The 16,972-nt window shown below is 46.9% G+C and overlaps 1 protein-coding gene across 1 annotated transcript; it reads right to left on the bottom strand.

Annotated features, from left to right (window-relative positions):
• Positions 1–1,897: 1,897 nt before the first annotated feature.
• Positions 1,898–4,937, bottom strand: ARL11 (ADP-ribosylation factor-like 11). The gene is made up of 2 exons (XM_011939371.1): positions 4,818–4,937; positions 1,898–3,031 (listed from the first exon to the last, which is right to left on the bottom strand). The coding sequence occupies exon 2, from the start codon at positions 3,011–3,013 to the stop codon at positions 2,423–2,425; it is 591 nt and encodes a 196-aa protein (XP_011794761.1). The 5' UTR covers positions 3,014–3,031; positions 4,818–4,937; the 3' UTR covers positions 1,898–2,422.
• Between the last annotated feature and the right edge of the window lie 12,035 nt (positions 4,938–16,972).

Consider the following 16,972-nt stretch of genomic DNA (forward strand, 5'->3'; position numbering starts at 1 on the left):
CCATGTTTTGTCTTCTATCATGATGTCACCCTCACCCACCCCTCATCCCAAGCCTCTGTTGCAAGTACACTCGCTTACTTATCTTACACCCCCGTTCATGCTTCCAAGCAGTTTCTTCCCTCTTATTAGAAGGCTCTCCCCATCATGTCTGCTGGCTGAAAGCCTACCTAGCTTCAACTTTCTAGAAGCATGGTGTTGTAAAAAAATGCAGCATTAGCACGAAACAGGTCTGATTTCAAATTCCAGATATGTTACTTTATAATTCTGTGCCTCAAGCAACAAGAGGTCACAACCTGTCTGAGCCTCAGTTTGTAGTTTTATAAAATGGGAATATATATATTTTGTAGAGTTGTGAGAATTAGAGACAGTCTATGTAAAACACCAAGACCACAGAGCCTGGTCCAAGTAAGTGCTCGAACAACAGTTGCTGAACTGAGTCTCTCTCCTCACATTTTTATGGGAGTTATGTCTTTACTGTCTCACCTTCCATGAGGCCTGAGGCCTTATCTCATTCATCTTTGCATCCCTACTGTCTAACACAGCGTCTTGAAACATGTCAGTTGACAAGTACTGGAAATAACAGGCATGCCTAACCTGGTGTTAGAAGAGGGTCCTGACGGATCTCAGATTTTAGAAGGGTACTGATGGCCAATTTATACTGCATGACTCCAGAGAGAGAGAGAACCGATCCAGGATAAGGAGGAATATCTAACATTCAGAGCTGTTTAACATGAGAACAGGTGCTAAACATAAGCCGCTTGCATTAAAAAACTCAGAGTACAGAAAGTGTTCTGGGGTTGGATGAGGGATACAACAACCATATCAGTGATTCTTAACTTTTGGGAGTCACAGATGTCTTTGAAAATCTGGTAAAAAGTTCTGGATCTCCTTCCCCAGAAAAATGGCCCAGAGTGTAACATTTTACAAATAATTTCAGGAGCTTCATGGATGCTAGGTAGTGATCACCTGATGAACCTTCTAGGATGCTATGGTCAACCTCCCTTTTCCCTATCAATCATGAGACAGAAGGCATTCATTACTGTCATCTGTATCTTCAGAATTCACAACTCCCACCTAAAGCACGTGATTCATATTGGAAAGCTCAGTACTTTTGCCACAAACTAAATGCTCTAAAAAATTTTTTTTTGGTTAAATGAATGAATAAATAAAACATTTTATTGATCTGATCTTTAAGGAAAGATATGTGCTACAAGAAGGAGAAAAGAGAAGGAAAAAAAAAAAGAAACTGAGTTTTTGAAAAAGATCAACACAAGATGCCATAAAATCGGGAAAGGCTAATTAGCATCAGAAAAAAAAAAAGGATAAATTTTGGATGGTGTGAATTTCCAGCCTCTTGCCCAGGGCTGAGCGTCCCAGGGCAGGGAATGTCTAACCTGCAGATCCCTGCTGTTGTGTGGTCCCTGCCTAGCTTGCCTTCCGAGTGACAATGGCATGTCCCCCGGGGCCACTGAGAAAAATCACTCATAAGGATCCGTGATCCATTGTGACATTTCCAGATGATATTTGAATTTGACTTTTTTTTTTTTTTCCTTTTTGGAGACACAGCCTTTCTTTGTCACCCATGCTGGAGTGCAGCAGCACAATCTCGGCTCACTGCAACCTTCGCTTCCTGGGTTCAAGCGATTCTTCTGCCTCAACCTCCTGAGTAGCTGGGACTTCAGGCATGCACCACCATGTCTGTCTAATTTTTGTATTTTCAGTAGAGATGGGGTTTCACCATGTTGGCCAGGCTGGTCTTGAACTCCTGGCCTCAAGTGATCTGCCTGCCTCAGCCACCCAAAGTGCTGGGATTACAGGCATGAGCCACCACACCTGGCCTCAGTTTTTACTTTTCATCTTTTTGTCCTACTTTATAAGACTGCACCTGGCCTCAAATTTGATTTTAAAACCTCTTTCCCTATTTGATAATTTAGGTTTCTATTATTATGCAACCAGTGGCTACTCTATCATGATATATTGCTTCAATCACACTTGGTAACGAGCTATTAAATGAAGTAGGTTGAGATTTTTTTTCTTAGAGTATCATTATTATTATTGAGACAGGGTCTCACTCTGTTGCCCAGACTGAAGTGCAGTGCGCAATCTCCGCTTACTGCAACCTCTGCCCCTCGGGCTTAAGCAATTCTCCTGCCTCAGCCTCTCAAGTAGGTGGGACTACAGGCACACACTACCATGCCTGGCCAATTTTTTGATTATTAGTAGAAATGGGGTCTTGTGATGTTGCTCTCCAACTCCTGGGCTCAAGGGATTCTCCCACTGTGGTCTCCCAAAGTGCTGGGATTACAGGCGTGAGCCACCGGGCCAAGCCAGCATTTCTTGTTTGATAGACTGAGCATAAGTTTCTCAAGGATCAGCTGGTTCTTCTAGTTTGTATGAGCAAAGATATGCTGCTCTGTCTGGATCAAGATCTCTTGCTGTCTCCATGCTCAGCCCCGCTGGCTCTCGCCTGGAGACACAGGCATCTGCGAGATTTCAGGAGGCTCCGCAGGCTCTGCAGGGCCTCGGGCAGCCCCTCCCCAGTGAGGGCACTGCAGCCCCGGAGCTCCCAACAGCGGTCCTGGAATCTCTCTAGACTCAGCCTGTTTCTGATCTTAAGCAGTGGAAGTGCATCAGGTGCCTCCTGCTTGTTGGCCAGCACCAAGAAGGGGACGCCAGCCATGTTGGGGTCACTCAGGACTTCTGTGAGCTCAGCCGCTGACTCGGGTAAGCGGGCTTCATCTGTGCTGTCCAGGACGTACACGAGGGTATCTGTGCCTTCCAGATAGTCCTTCCAGCTGGCCCTGAGCGGGGCCTGCCCCCCAACGTCCCAGAGAGTCAGTGACACGTGCCCAGGAGCTTCCAGAGGCTCCACGTTGAACCCAACAGTGGGCAGGGTCTCCACCAGCTGGTGGCCCTTCAGCTTGTAAAGGAGCGTGGTCTTGCCCGCCGAGTCCAGGCCCATCATGACCACCTGGGCTTCTGCCTTGTGACCTCTGGAATTCACAGAACCCATAGTGACCACTGCTGAATCCTAGGGGAGAAAGGCCAGGGGCAAACATCAGTTACTGTCTTCTGAAGGAAGACAAATCCATCCTGGTACGGTGGCTCACACCTGTAATCCCAGCACTGTGGGAGGCCAAATCAGGAGGATCACTTGAGCCCAGGAGTTTGAGACTAGCCGAGGCAGCAAAGCAAGAACCCCCCTTCTCTACAAAAATTGAAATTAAAAATGGAGCACAAATCTGTGCAGGCAAACAACAGAAGAGCTTTTCCAAAATAGGAAAAGTCTTTACAGGGTTAGATTTTAAACAGATGCCTGGGCATCGAAGGAAGTGAGGGTGTGTGAGTCACAATCAGCTAACCTATCTCTGGGTCAGATAAGAGTGGTCCCTGGGCAGAGAAGATCAGGGGCCTCTTGGAAGACATAGAATGTTGACTCACATTCCTGAGGAGTTAAAGCAAAGAGGCAAAATGAAGTTCCAGTCAGACAGACCTGGTTCAGTAGAAATTACAGGACGATGTCTTCAATTCTTGCTAGTCTGTGGCTTCTAACCTGTTCTCCTCCTATAAGCCTAAATGCTGAAATGGAAGCTAAGTTGGGTTCCATGCACAGAGTGAGGAGGATGGTTCAGCTCACAGTGACCTCTCTTCAGAGCTTCCCAAGGACCAGTACTATGTCTTGGAAACACAGTGAAGTGTCACTTAATGACAGGGACACATTCTGAGAAATGCTTCATTAGGCAATTTCATCGTTTTACAAAAGCATAGATTGTAATGACACAAACGTGGATGGCCTAGTCTACTCCACGCCTAGGCTATAAGGTATGGCCCGTTGCTCCTGGGCTACACACCGGTACAGCATTCCTGTAATGGGTACTGTGGGCTATTGTAACAGTGCTAAGTATTCCTGTATCTAAACATAGACAAGGTAGTGGTTGCGCCACAACGCTAAGCTGAAAAATAAGAATTTTTCAGCTCTGTTATAATCTTATGGGACCACCGTTGTACACATGGTTTGTCGTTGACTGAAATGTCTTCATGCAGTGCCTGACTAGGACTATTTATAAATACTGTTTACTGGGGGCAAATTTATGAGTCAGAGCAAAGTAGTTTCCTCCACTGTCTTACCAAGGTCAATGACTTCTACAACACACCACATGTGCTTTTTTGTTTGTTTTTGTTTTTTTTTTTTTTTGAGACAGGGTCTCACTCTGTCGCCCAGGCTGGATTGCGGTGGCATGATCACAGTTCACTGCAGCCTCGACTTCTCAGGCTCAAACCATCCTCCCACCTCGGCCTCCCCAGTAGCTGGGACTATAGGCATATGCCATCACACATTTGTGTTGTTGTTATTGTTTTGAGACAGGGTCTCACTCTGTCACCCAGACTGGGGTGCAGTGGCGCAATCATGGCTCATCACAACCTCTGCCTCCCCGCAACCTCCACCTCCTAGGTTTGAGGGATTCTCCTGCCTCAGCCTCCCAAGTACCTGGGATTACAGCTACTACTACCACCCGGCTAATTTTTGTATTTATATTAGAGATGAGGTTTCACCATGTTGGCCAAGCTGGTATTGAACTCCTGACCTCAAATTATCCACCCGCCTCGGCCTCCCAAAGTCCTGGGATTACCCATGTGAGCCACTGCACCGGGTCACATATGTTTTTAAAGAATCCCAAATTTTAAGACATATGACCTATTCCCAACTTAGGCGATGCCTGGGTGGAACAGAGAAAGGACATCTCAACTTCCGGGGATGGGGGTGGGGGGATATCAGCTGCCCCTGGAGGGGTAGAAAAGTAAAAAGTTAAAATTACCTCTGCGTTACTATTAGACTGCGGCTGTGAGCTCCTCCGTGGCTCTCCTCCCCTATGGAGTTGCTTTCTGCTGGCCGGGCATGTCCCAAGAGCGAGATGAAGGAAGCAGAGCAGCCGTTGCTGCTTCTCCTTTTTCTGCTTCCTTTTCCCAGGTGGCTTCGGGGCGGGGCAGGTGTCGCGGCCCCTCCCTCAGCCCTAGGGCGCCTCAGAGCAGTCAAACTGCTGGGCTCGCCGCAGAGAGGTCCCCACCTCTGCAGGTCCCGGCAGAGCAAGGCCCAGTGACAGCTCCATTTTCTAGCAACTCAAGACTTGGTGCCTGAAGGAGGGAGCACGAGCTCAGAGCTGTGTCCAGGCACAGCCGCCTTCTCTCTTCCCTCAATCCTGTGAGCTCCTCGCGGAGAATTCTGACCTCTTCCTTTCAGCGCTTGCCTCGAGGTTTTTCTGGTGCCTAGAGATTCTCTGATTTGCTTGGAATCACACATGGTTTGTTGTTGTTGTTGTTGTTTTCTATTCGAGACAGAGTCTTGCTTTGTCGCCCAGGTCAGAGGGCAGCCTCCGTCTCCAGGGCTCAAGTGATCCTCCCTCCTCAGCCTCCTAAGCAAGTGGGATACAGGCAGGTGCCACCACGCTCAGCTAATTTTTGTATTTTTCGTAAAGACGGGTTGCACCATGATGGCCAGGCTGCACATGTGTTCTTTTAAAAGCTGCCTATGACCGGGCGCGGTGGCTAACGCCTGTAATCCCAACACTTTGGGAGGGTGAGGCGGGTGGATCATGAGGTCAGGAGTTCGAGACCAGCCTGACCAACATGGTGAAACCCCGTCTCTAATAAAAATACAAAAATTAGCTGGGGGTGGTGGTGCACACCTGTAGTCCCAGCTACTTGGGACGCTGAGGCAGAAGAATCACTTGAACCCAGGAGGCAGAGGTTGCAGTGAGGCAAGATCACACCACTGCATTCCAGCCTTGGTGACAGAGCAAGACTCTGCCTCAAAAAAAAACAAACAAAAAACAAAACAAAACAAAACTGCCTACATATGATGAAAACATTCTTTAAAAGGTATATATGGTGCAGATCAACCTTTAAAATTGTGTTAATGTAGTGATTAAAGTTACTGTTCAATTTTTTCTTGAATGGTGTCATTGTGTTTTTCCCAGTAAAAATGACACCTCTAGAAAATGTAATTTTAAAAAAATTGGCTAGTCGCCAGGCACGGTGGCTCATGCCTGTAATCCCAGCACTTTGGGAGGCCAAGACAGGAGGATAGCTTGAGCTCACGAGTTTGAGACCAGCCTGGACAACATGGCGAAACCACGTCTCTACAAAAAATAATAAATTAACCAGGCATGGTGGCATGTGCCTGCCATTCCAAGTACTTGGGACGTTGAGGCTGGAGAATTGCATGAGCGCGGGAGGCGGAGGCTGCAGTGAGCTGAGATCACAGCACTGCACTCCAGCCTAGAAGTAGAGTGAGACTCTGTCTGTCTCTCTCCTTTTTTTTTTTTTTTTTTTTTTTTTTTGAGATGGAGTCTCGGCTCACTGTAACCTCCACCTTCTAGGTTCAAGCAGTTCTCCCACCTCAGCCTCCCCAGTACTTGAGATTACAGGCACATGCTACCACGCCCAGCTAATTTTTTTACTTTCAGTAGAGATGGGGTTTTGCCATGTTGGCCAGGCTGGTCTCCAGCTCCTAACCTCGAGTGATCTGCCCGCTTCAGCCTCTCAAAGAGCTGGGATTACAGGTGTGAGCCACTGCACCCAGCCGAGACTCTGTCTCAAAAAAAAAAAAAAAAGAAAAAAAAATTGACTAGTTAGAAACCACTGATTCAGTAGGTATTTGAATTTAGATCTGGAGTCACAGTGATTTAGCTCTTATAACCAGTAATCTTTGTGCTGTTTTCTGCTTTCCCATGCATTATTTCATTAAAATGTCAAGACTCAAGTTGGTTGTTATGACTCTTCCATTTTACAAGCAAAAAAGCAGGCTCAGTTGGAAGGCCGAGGCAGGCGGATCACGAGGTCAAGAGATGGAGACCATCCCGGCCAACATGGTGAAACCCCGTCTCTACTAAAAATACAAAAATTAGCTGGGCATGGTGGTGTGCGCTTGTAGTCCCAGCTACTCGGGTGGCTGAGGCAGGAAAATTGCTTGAACCCGGAAGGCAGAGGTTGCAGTGAGCTGAGATTGTGCCACTGTACTCCAGCCTGGCGACAGAGCAAGACTGTCTTCAAAAAAAAAGAAGCAGGCTCGGACAGGGTGAATCATTGACTCATGATCTTGCTGCGTTTTATAATTTGTCTCTTTCTCTTTTACCATGTCATGCTACTTACAGAGAAAGTGCCTTGTAAATGGCAAACACTAGATTGTTGTTGTCATTGTTTTTGTTAAGCTACTATATTTTAGCAGGAAGAAGCGATTAGGAAAAATAAGAAACTCAAAGAGTGTTATGTGCACCACTGTGTGATGGTATTGATGCTGCGCTTGCTTTGCTCTTTTCAGTGCCTGTGGTCGATGATCATCCTTTTTTAAGGCCAGGGGGTGTGTGGGGAGGAGACGGAAGCAGATAGAGGGCTCCTGGGGTGGAATTATCCCAGGGAAGTCTCAGAGCAATAAAGAACCATCTGGCGGAGGGCTTGTCATTCTCGCCTACACTAGAGGGGGATTGGCTCATGTTGGGACTAAGTCCTGTCCAGGCCCAGCTGCTGAGTCAGCAGGAATCCTGCAAGGGCCCGATTTGCAGGATTGGGGTGGAACGAGGAGGACAGCAGGCCAAGGCTGAGGGGCTTCTGGAGGTTGGGGAGCTAGGGTGCTGCTCTGACCCGGTTCCCCGAGCAGCATCAGGGCTAGGTCTGGGCCCCATGGAGGCAGGGAGGGAGCAGAAGCTGTAGAAGACTTAGCACAGTGGCTTGAAGGCATCATGCCAGGCTGCCTGGGTGACCTATGCCCTGGGTGACACAGAGAGGGAAGGGACACTCCCCTTGGCCCCTAGCCCGGAACTTGGGGCCACATGGCTAGGCTGCAGGGCCTCTGGAGGTAGCTGCGTGGCACTGACCGCAGAATCTTAGACAGACGCCGCCATCCAGGGGCTGGCTGGCAGTTGGGGTGGATCTGTGAGCATTACTGGGGAGCACAGGCTCCACCAGACATCAAGGAGTCTTGCCTGAGGGCGAAAGTCTTGTGTTCACCGGGAAACCATGATTACTTTGTGACCCCAGTCCTGCCCAAAGGCCCTGTGGCCTGAGTTTCTCTGTACACCCCCGACCCTGACCCCTTCAGCTCAACCAGCAGGGAAGCTTTTCATTACACACCCTGACATGGGGAGGCTCACAGGGGCTACTGCCCCGGGAGGCAGTGCAGAGCAGAAGGTAACAGTGTGGCTTCGATTTGGGTCCACCTGGGGGCACACTTGGCCTCCACTGCTTATTTGCTGTGAACCTCAACCAGAATTTTTCTGCACCTCAGTTTCCTTCTCTATAAAATGGGGGTTGATGACGATAATAATGGTACCTAACTTAAAGGGTTATTGGAAGGATTAAATAAGTGAAGACACATCAAGTAGTTAGCCCAAAGCCTGGCGTCTAGTCCCAGACTAGTTCTGTTAGAGAAGGACAGGAGAGCCCTCAAACGTAGCAGTGTGGCTGGAGAAAGTGACGCTGGTGCATGTGCAAGCCCCAGCACCTTTGTGTGTCTGTGACTGCAGCTTCCAGACCTGGAACAAGGAAAAGGGGCTACACTGAGCTCACTGACACCAGGAGAGACAAAGGTCTTGGGCCCCACCTCTACTGCCCTAAGAGTGTGAGTTGAGAAATGTACTCCTGCCAACTCTTATACAGGTGGTCAGGCCTGGAGGAGCACGGCATGCCCATTGCACTCACCGAGAAACAACGTATAAGCCAGGATGCTGCTTCTGAGGTTTGTTATGGGATCTGTTTAACCCAAGAGCTGGGGCGGTTTTCTGTGCAGCACAGCTAAGGGAGGGCAGGGGGTCAGGGGCACTCGGAGGATGCACATAGGGACTGAAGGAGTCAACCGCGGGGACGACGTCCAAATGGGTTGCTGGAAGACCATGGAAAGTTGGTGGTTTTTAAGGGGTTATCATGCAACAGAGCCTCGTGGTCACTTTTCTGCTCTCTACAGATAGGTCCAAAGGAGGAGAGTACTAGAATAAGAGCTTTATTCTCCTGGAAAGTGCTAGAGAAACATGGACGGAGTCTCTTGTCCAGCCCTCCTTTCCCTGGGCTCCATAACGGCCCCCACCTTTTTATCTTGTTGTGACCTCCTCTTGCTGTGGTCTCTCACTTTCTCAACTTGCAGTATGCAAATTAATAACTTTTTTCCAAGGACTGCCTCTTTTAAAAATCAAATGTTATTTCTTTCTGTTTTCAAGCCATCCATACAAAATTCCAAAGGTACAAAAGAGTAGAGCATCAAGGACGTTCTCCTTTCACCCCAGTGCTCCAGCCATGCTGGACCTTTCCTGGGAAACAGCCCACACCACTGGCTTCTTATATATTTTTCCAGAGATATTCTATGCACATATAAGCAAGTAGGGTGCATCGGGGTTTTTTTCATGGTTTTCCTTTTTTTTTTCCCCCTCAATAATCACTTACTTTGAGGAATGCAACCTCTTGTATAAATCTCTCAGTCAGAAGTTCTCAGTCATGAGCTGTGTTGAGATCAGTGGGAAACAAAGGGGAGGAGAGACAGCCAGGAGCCCTAGGAACCACCCACCTTTCCTACCCACCACCAAGTCCCCAGTGAGTGATGTCCAGGATGGGGCTGGGCGGGGTACGAGTTACCTTTGTAGGTATTGTGGTGAGAACCAATGCTCCAATCATGCTGAAGGTTTAATGAAATTCTCCCAGAAATTTCCTCCCTCTATGACCATCATGTGTTAGGCAACCCATGGGGCCTTAGGCTGTATATCTGAATTTGGGGTTTTTGCTACAGGTGCAACATGTGCATCGCATCGGTGACTGTTTACAGGTACTTATGCCCGTGATTCAGCTTTCCCCAGATGTGGAGAAAAGTGGACAGAGTACAAATTCTACTCATATACAGGAAAGAGTGGTTCCCAATGGGCACTCTTGGAGAGTTTGATTAGAGCATGTGCCTGACATTCAGTGAGTGGGGACTAGAGATGCTAGACATCCTGTAACACCCAAGATATTTTGTGCAAGAGAAAAATGTTTCTTAAATTTGAATTTCACTTTTGAATGTCCCAAACATTTATGTAGTAGTTTAAAAAAAACCACCATTTAAAATGATCCTAGAACCTAATTTTGTTTTACATGTAAACGCAGACTATTTTTGCATGGTTTTCATATACACTACATTTTCCAGAAACACAACTACTGTGTGCATTGAGGAAAGTTTGCACTTTGTTTTGTTTGGAGCTTTTCCAAGAGCTGCTCATTATTTTGGAAAATCACATCACTGACAACAACGCTTTGAATAACAGCGTGGCATTTAGTTGCTGATAAGATGCACCAAAACAGTGATCCGCGGCCATGGTGCTCATGTGGATTTTATATTTAGATGCAAGAATGTGACAACTTCATTAATGTGATTGTCCTGAGCACTTGTGTATGGGAACATATATTATTTTATTATAAATCACCTTCCATTGGGCAGAGTGGCTCACATCTGTAATTTAAGCACTTTGGGAGGCTGAGGCAGGAGGATCACTTTCCCCACCCAGCCCCATCCCGGACATCACTCACTGGGGACTTGCTGGTGGGTAGGAAAGGTGGGTAGTTCCAAGGGCTCCTCACTGTCTCTCCTCCTTTTTGTCTCCCACTGATCCTCAACAAGGAGTTCAAGACCAGCCTGGGCAACATAGCAAGACCCAGTCTCTACAAAAAAATTAAAAATTAGCTGGGCATAGTGGTGCACACCTGTAGTCCCAGCTCCTCAGAAGGCTGAGGCAGGAGGATCATTTGAAGCCAGGAGTTCCAGGCTGCACCACTTGTACCACTGCACTCCAGCCTGGGCTATAGAGCAAGACTCCGTCTCTAAAAATAAATAAATAAACAAATACCTTCCTTTATTTCTTACATAATAGTTACAGCATTACACTGATTGTTTTTCAAGATTGTGTGGCTAGGTAGATTCCATTGTGTGTTATTTTCATTTCTAAACTTTACAAATGAATATTGTAAAATATTTGCTACACTAAAAAAGAGTCAACTTGCTCTGTTTCTGGGCTTATCAGTAGAGGAGGACATAGCTGGGTAGAGGAAACTGAGAAGGGACCAGAAGTGGTGGAGACCTTAAATCAGCAGTCATCCATGGTGACAGCCAGAGAGGCCAGCATCTTGCCTCTGAACCAGGGAGCTCCGTTGCTTCATGGTACATGTCGTCTCATTCCTACATGGCACCTGCTTCCACCTGTGAACTATGGTCTGCTCTGGAGCACAACCCTGCCTTGCCAATGTGGGCAATGGTTGCATAGGGGGCAAAGGAGCTTGCATGAAAAAGTGTGAGTCCACCACCAGAAAGAACTCCAAATCCATAATGGGGTTGGGATTTTTATGGATGGAGATCTTAATTAGTTATAGGACACAGTAGATGTTGATTGCAAAGATATTTTATTTATATTTATAACATATAATTATTATAAACATAATAATATAATAATAAATATAATATAATAATATAATAAAATATTATAACATATTATAAACATATAATATAATATAAATATTTATTAACTCTATTTTTATATGTTTTAAAAAGTACACATTTGTGGCCAGGCACGGTGGGTCACACCTGTAATCCTAGCACTTTGGGAGGCCGGGGCAGGAGGATTGCTTGAGCCCAGGAGTTCAAGATCAGCTTGGGCAACACAGGGAGAACCCATGTCTACAACTATATAATTTAAAAATTAGCTGGGTGTGGTGGCATGCAGCTGTAGTCCCAGCTGCTCAGGAGGCTAGGGCAGGAGGATTACCTGCACCTGGGAGATTGAGACTGCAGTGAGCCATGATTGCCACTGCGCTCCAGCCTAGATGATGGAGCAAGACCCTGTCTCAAAAAATAAATCAATTAAATTAAATTTGTGATTTCTGTGTGTCCTCCCATGCTTTTCCTAGGTATTTGGTGTCAGTGGAATATTGCTGATCCATTACCCTCCACAGAACTCCCGAGAAGAACAGAAATCTGTCTGCCTCTGCTTTCCAAGGACGCTGACCACAAATATGGCTTTCCTGATAGAAAATGAATCCATAGGAAACATCCTACAAGAAATATTTATCCAGCAAATGGCATGTGGAAGCTGTTTCCCTGTGTTCCTAAGTCCCAGGCTGCGAGCACCACTCGCCTCCCTCGCGATGTCTGGAGAGCGGGATGTCTTCCAGGTTCGTCACCTCACTGCTGGCGGCCCGTCCTGGGTGTGGGGCTCCTGCCACGGACGCCACCTCAGGGTGCAGCCACAGTGGGGATCCTCTCCGTCTTTGCCGCCCCCAACGCCTCTGCACTTGGCTGCCTGGACTATTTTGGCTCCACCCAGCAGCCTTAGTGGAGAGAAAACAACGCCCCTGCGTGCCCCACCGTAAGCACCGTCAGCTTCTCTCCTCTTTGTTCCGTTTTCTGGCCAGTTTCTTCAACAACCCGCAGCGCCCTTATTTCCTGTGGTCTGCTGCACTTGTTTAACAATCGGTGTGCCAAGTATAGCCCGGTTTCATTATAGCTGTGCTCCACGTGGTTGTAAGCAGAGCACACATACACTTTTGTATTCTGATTTTGTTTTCATTTAATTTATAGCAAGAATTACATTGCCTTACTCCTACATAGTTTCTAATAAACATCACTGAGTTGGCTTCATAATTATATCAACGGGAAATATTATTATTTACTTCTAAAGGCTGCAAAAAAAATCTGAATTAAAGATTTGGTGAGTGAAGTTTGTCTCTTCATTTGGATTATTTCCATGGGCTAGATTGCCAGAGTTGGGACTTCTGGGACATAAGAAATAACACTTGGCTGGGCGCGGTGGCTCATGCTTGTAATCCCAGCACTTTGGGAGGCCGAGGCGGGCGGGTCACGAGGTCAGGAGTTTGAGACCAGCCTGGCCAACATGGTGAAACTCCGTCTCTACTAAAACTACAAAAAATTAGCTGGGCACAGTGTCAGGTGCCTGTAGTCCCAGCTACCCAGGAGGCTGAGGCAGGAGAATCGCTTGAACCCGGGATGTGGAGGTTTCAGTGAGCTGAGATCAGGCCACTGCATTCCACCCTGGGCAACAGAGTGCGACTCCGTCTTAAAAAAACAAAAAACAAACAAAACTTTGTCGCTTGCTAAGATTATTCAATACGTCATCATGATTTTACATGCTTGCTTTTCACTTTTATTGTTTTCCTTCACAGACTGGACTCCCTACCTCCCAGGCCCAAAGCTCCCAGGCCCAAAGTTCCCATGCCTGAGCTCCTCAGCACTTGGAGAAGAGGTGGCAGCTGGGCAAACTGTCTCCAGACCACCACTGTAGGGAGAAGGGACCCGATGCCATGACACTGGCGGAGTGGAGAAAGCATTCCCACCACTGAGGAGTTTGCTATGAGGGTTATCATGATAATGATATGACTAGCTACCGTTTACTGAGTTCCTTTATGTTAGGCATTGTATTATACCATTTCCCCTACAACCTACTGGGTAAGTAGTGTTATCGCCATTTTCTAAGGGAGAAAACGAAGCCTCAGAGAGGTAACTAGCTTTCAGCTGCAAGTTACAAAACACGCCCTGCACGTGGCTGAAACAATAAGATTGTCTTATTCTCTCCCTTGACCAGCCTGGCCAACATGGCGAACCCCGTCTCTAGTGAAAATACAAAAAAATCAACTGGCCATGGTGGTGCACACCTGTAATCCCAGCTACTCGAGAGACTAAGGCAGGAGAATCACTTGAACCCAGGAGGCAGAGGTTGCAGTGAGCCAAGATTGCGCCACTGCACTCCAGCCTGGGCAACAAAAGCAAAACTCCATTTCAAAAAAAAAAAAAAAGGCAGGAAGAAAGGGAAAGGTGTAAGTGTTTTTGTCTGCTTGTGTGCATGTGTGTGCATTTATTTAATAAAAAAAGGAAATGTTTTTCTAAAGCCTACCAGCCAATTTCTCCATACATCTTACTGACCAGGAGAATAAAATTACTTGGCTTGGCCAGGCTGGGTCTACCTTCTCTGAGCACATCGCCCCTACCCTCTCTGCCCCCACTGCATGGTATCTGAATAAAATTATGCTACTTGTAGCAAGAAGAAAATGGGAAAGGTGTTGGGTAAGCGAAAACGTCTGTTACACTTCCTTCCCAGACATTCCATGGCAGAAGATTCTCTTTTCAGAAGACAATGCTGTCTTCCAAGATCTTCGTTTCAGTATGTGTTAACAGTATGTGTGTGGGTTTGTGCGCATGCACATGCGTGTGGTTGTCTCTCGGGTGCTCATGGTTTTGTTGCTGGTATAGCATATTCAAGTCAGAAATTAGGAAATCAGAAGGAATGCTGCAGTAGTCGTTCTCGGCTGCTATCTTGCACATGGGACAGGGCAAGACAGTGTGAGGCTCCACATAAATTAGGAAGAATGCAGGTTGAAGATTTAGATCTGGATTCTAGCCCCCAGCTCTGCTACTTTCCATCTGTGTTGCCTGAGTTAAGTTATTTAATCTTTTTGTTATTATTAATTGGATATAGGGTCTGGCTCTGTTGCCCAGGTTGGAGTACAGTGATGCAATCATAGCTCACTGCAGGCTCAAATTCCTGGGCTCCAACAGACTTCCTGCCTCAGCCTCCCAAGTAGCTAGGGCTACGGCCACAGGCACATGCCACCACACCTGGCTAATTTTTAAATTTTTTTGTACAGATGGGGGCTCTCTCTATTTTGCTCAGACTGGTCTTGAACTCCTGGCTTCAAGCAATTCTCCTGCCTTGGTGTCCCAGAGTGCTGGGATTATAGACATGAGCCACTGTGCCTGGCCATTACTTAATCTTTCTAAGCCTCAATTTTCTAATCTGTAAAGCAAGAAGTTTACACTAGGTAATGTCTAAAGCTCTAATATTCTATAATGTAATTTTTTTTTTTTTGAGATGGAGTCTCACTCTGTCACCCAGGCTGGGGTGCAGTGGCACAGTCTTGGCTCACTGCAGCCTCTGCTTCCCAAGCTTAGCCTCCTGCCTCAGTCTCCCAGGTAGCTGGGACAACAGGTGTGTGCCAACACACCCAGCTAATTTTTGTATTTTTAGTAGAGATGGTGTTTCACCACGTTGGCCAGGTCGGTCTCGAACTCCTGGCCTCAAGTGATCTGCCTGCCTCGGCCTCTCAAGGGGTTGGGATTATAGGCATGAGCGCCCAGCCAGTTTATCACATTATTAAACCCAAAAAAACCCTGCTCAAATGCATCTGCAGGCCATATGAATGAGGGAGGTCAACATTTTTTCTTGTATAAGAAGAATAAAACATAACAGAATTAGATATAGCATGTAATGTAAGCAGATTATGGGCTCTTTTGAAATGTCTTTATTTTCATTACAAACTGCTTTGAATGATTATGTGTTAAGTGACTGTGTTTTACATTTACAGCACAGCTCATCTTTCAGAATTTTCCTGCTATTTCTGTTTTCTATTTTATTGGCAATGCGTTTCTTTATAACTGAGTGAAGAATGTGGCAAGGCTGGGGAAAATGTTTGTGCCTGTCTCTTTTTGCTCTCTCTCCCCCTCTGAACAGAAATAGTATCGTGGCAGTGCATCTCTTTGTCTCTTAGGAAAATAAAAAGCCAGGAAAAGGAAATAACAGTGGGTGATCTACTTTTGGAACAGCGTGAGAAAGATCCAGAGAATGTTAGTTTTGCATTGAAGCCGCTTCAACTTCTACTTTTTCAATATTACAGGAAGTTTCCTAGCATTGAGAGGAAAGAGAAACAGTGACCAGAGACTTTCTCCTAATATGCAGGAAGGACAATGTGGAGACCAAGACTAATCTGGGTGATGAGCTCCAGGCCTGCCTCAAAACAGGAGCTGATGGGAGTGAGTCTCTGATCTTCTTCCAAGGTTGCTTCAATATCCAAAGTAGGTCCTCCATGGCAGCTGCTATTCAATCAGCCACACTTCCTGAACTGGATAATTTTAGTTGGCAGGAAAAAGGAAAATAAACCAAAAACACCTAACTTGATTAGGAAGGATGTTGGAAGGTCACTTCATAGTTAGAAACTAAGATTAGTGCTTGCGACTTGGCTATATTTCCCAGATGACTTACTATTTACCCTGTGCATCAATGGGCCAAGTGTTTATTTTGCATGGAGGGAAAGGGAGAAACTTCATCAGCACAGGATCCAGGCCCTACAGCCACGACCAGCTGAGGATTCTCCCTTAAACCCTCAAGAAGTATTCTGGGCCAGGCGCGGTGGCTCAAGCCTGTAATCCCAGCACTTTGGGAGGCCGAGATGGGCGGATCACAAGGTCAGGAGATCGAGACCATCCTGGCTAACACGGTGAAACCCCGTCTCTACTAAAAAATACAAAAAACTAGCCGGGTGAGGTGGTGGGCGCCTGTAGTCCCAGCTACTCGGGAGGCTGAGGCAGGAGAATGGCGGGAATCCGGGAGGCGGAGCTTGCAGTGAGCTGAGATCCGGCCACTGTACTCCAGCCTGGGCGACAGAGCGAGACTCCGTCCCAAAAAAAAAAAAAAAGTATTCTGATATGCTCACTCATGAGACTGGAGCTGTGCCTTGAAGTAGAGCGTGCACAGTAGTTCATTCCCACGGCCGTATTCCTGCCGGACGATAGAGCTTGGCCTGCACTAAAGGTCTATCAATATTGCCCCCAATATGCTAAGGCCTATCCTTCCTAAGATATGGCTGTGTCCACGGTCCTCCCCAGAAGGGGCTCTTGTAAGGCTCCCAAGGGAGCAAAATTCAGACTCTGACCCAGAGACTCTCTTCACCTCATCTTCTCCTGGGAGTCTTCATCCAATAGTGGCAATGTCACTCTTTCCTTCTAGAAAGAGTTGTGCTGGCTGGGTGCGAGGGCTCACGCCTGTAATCCGAGCACTTTAGGGGGCCAAGGTGGGCGGATCACTTGAGGTTAGGTGTTCGAGACCAGCCTGGGCAACATGGTGAAACCCCGTCTCTACTAAAAATACAAAAATTAGCCAGGTGTGGTGGCAGGTGCCTG

This window comes from Colobus angolensis, unplaced genomic scaffold (assembly GCF_000951035.1).
Source record: "Colobus angolensis palliatus isolate OR3802 unplaced genomic scaffold, Cang.pa_1.0 Scaffold101, whole genome shotgun sequence".
NCBI lineage: Eukaryota > Metazoa > Chordata > Mammalia > Primates > Cercopithecidae > Colobus > Colobus angolensis.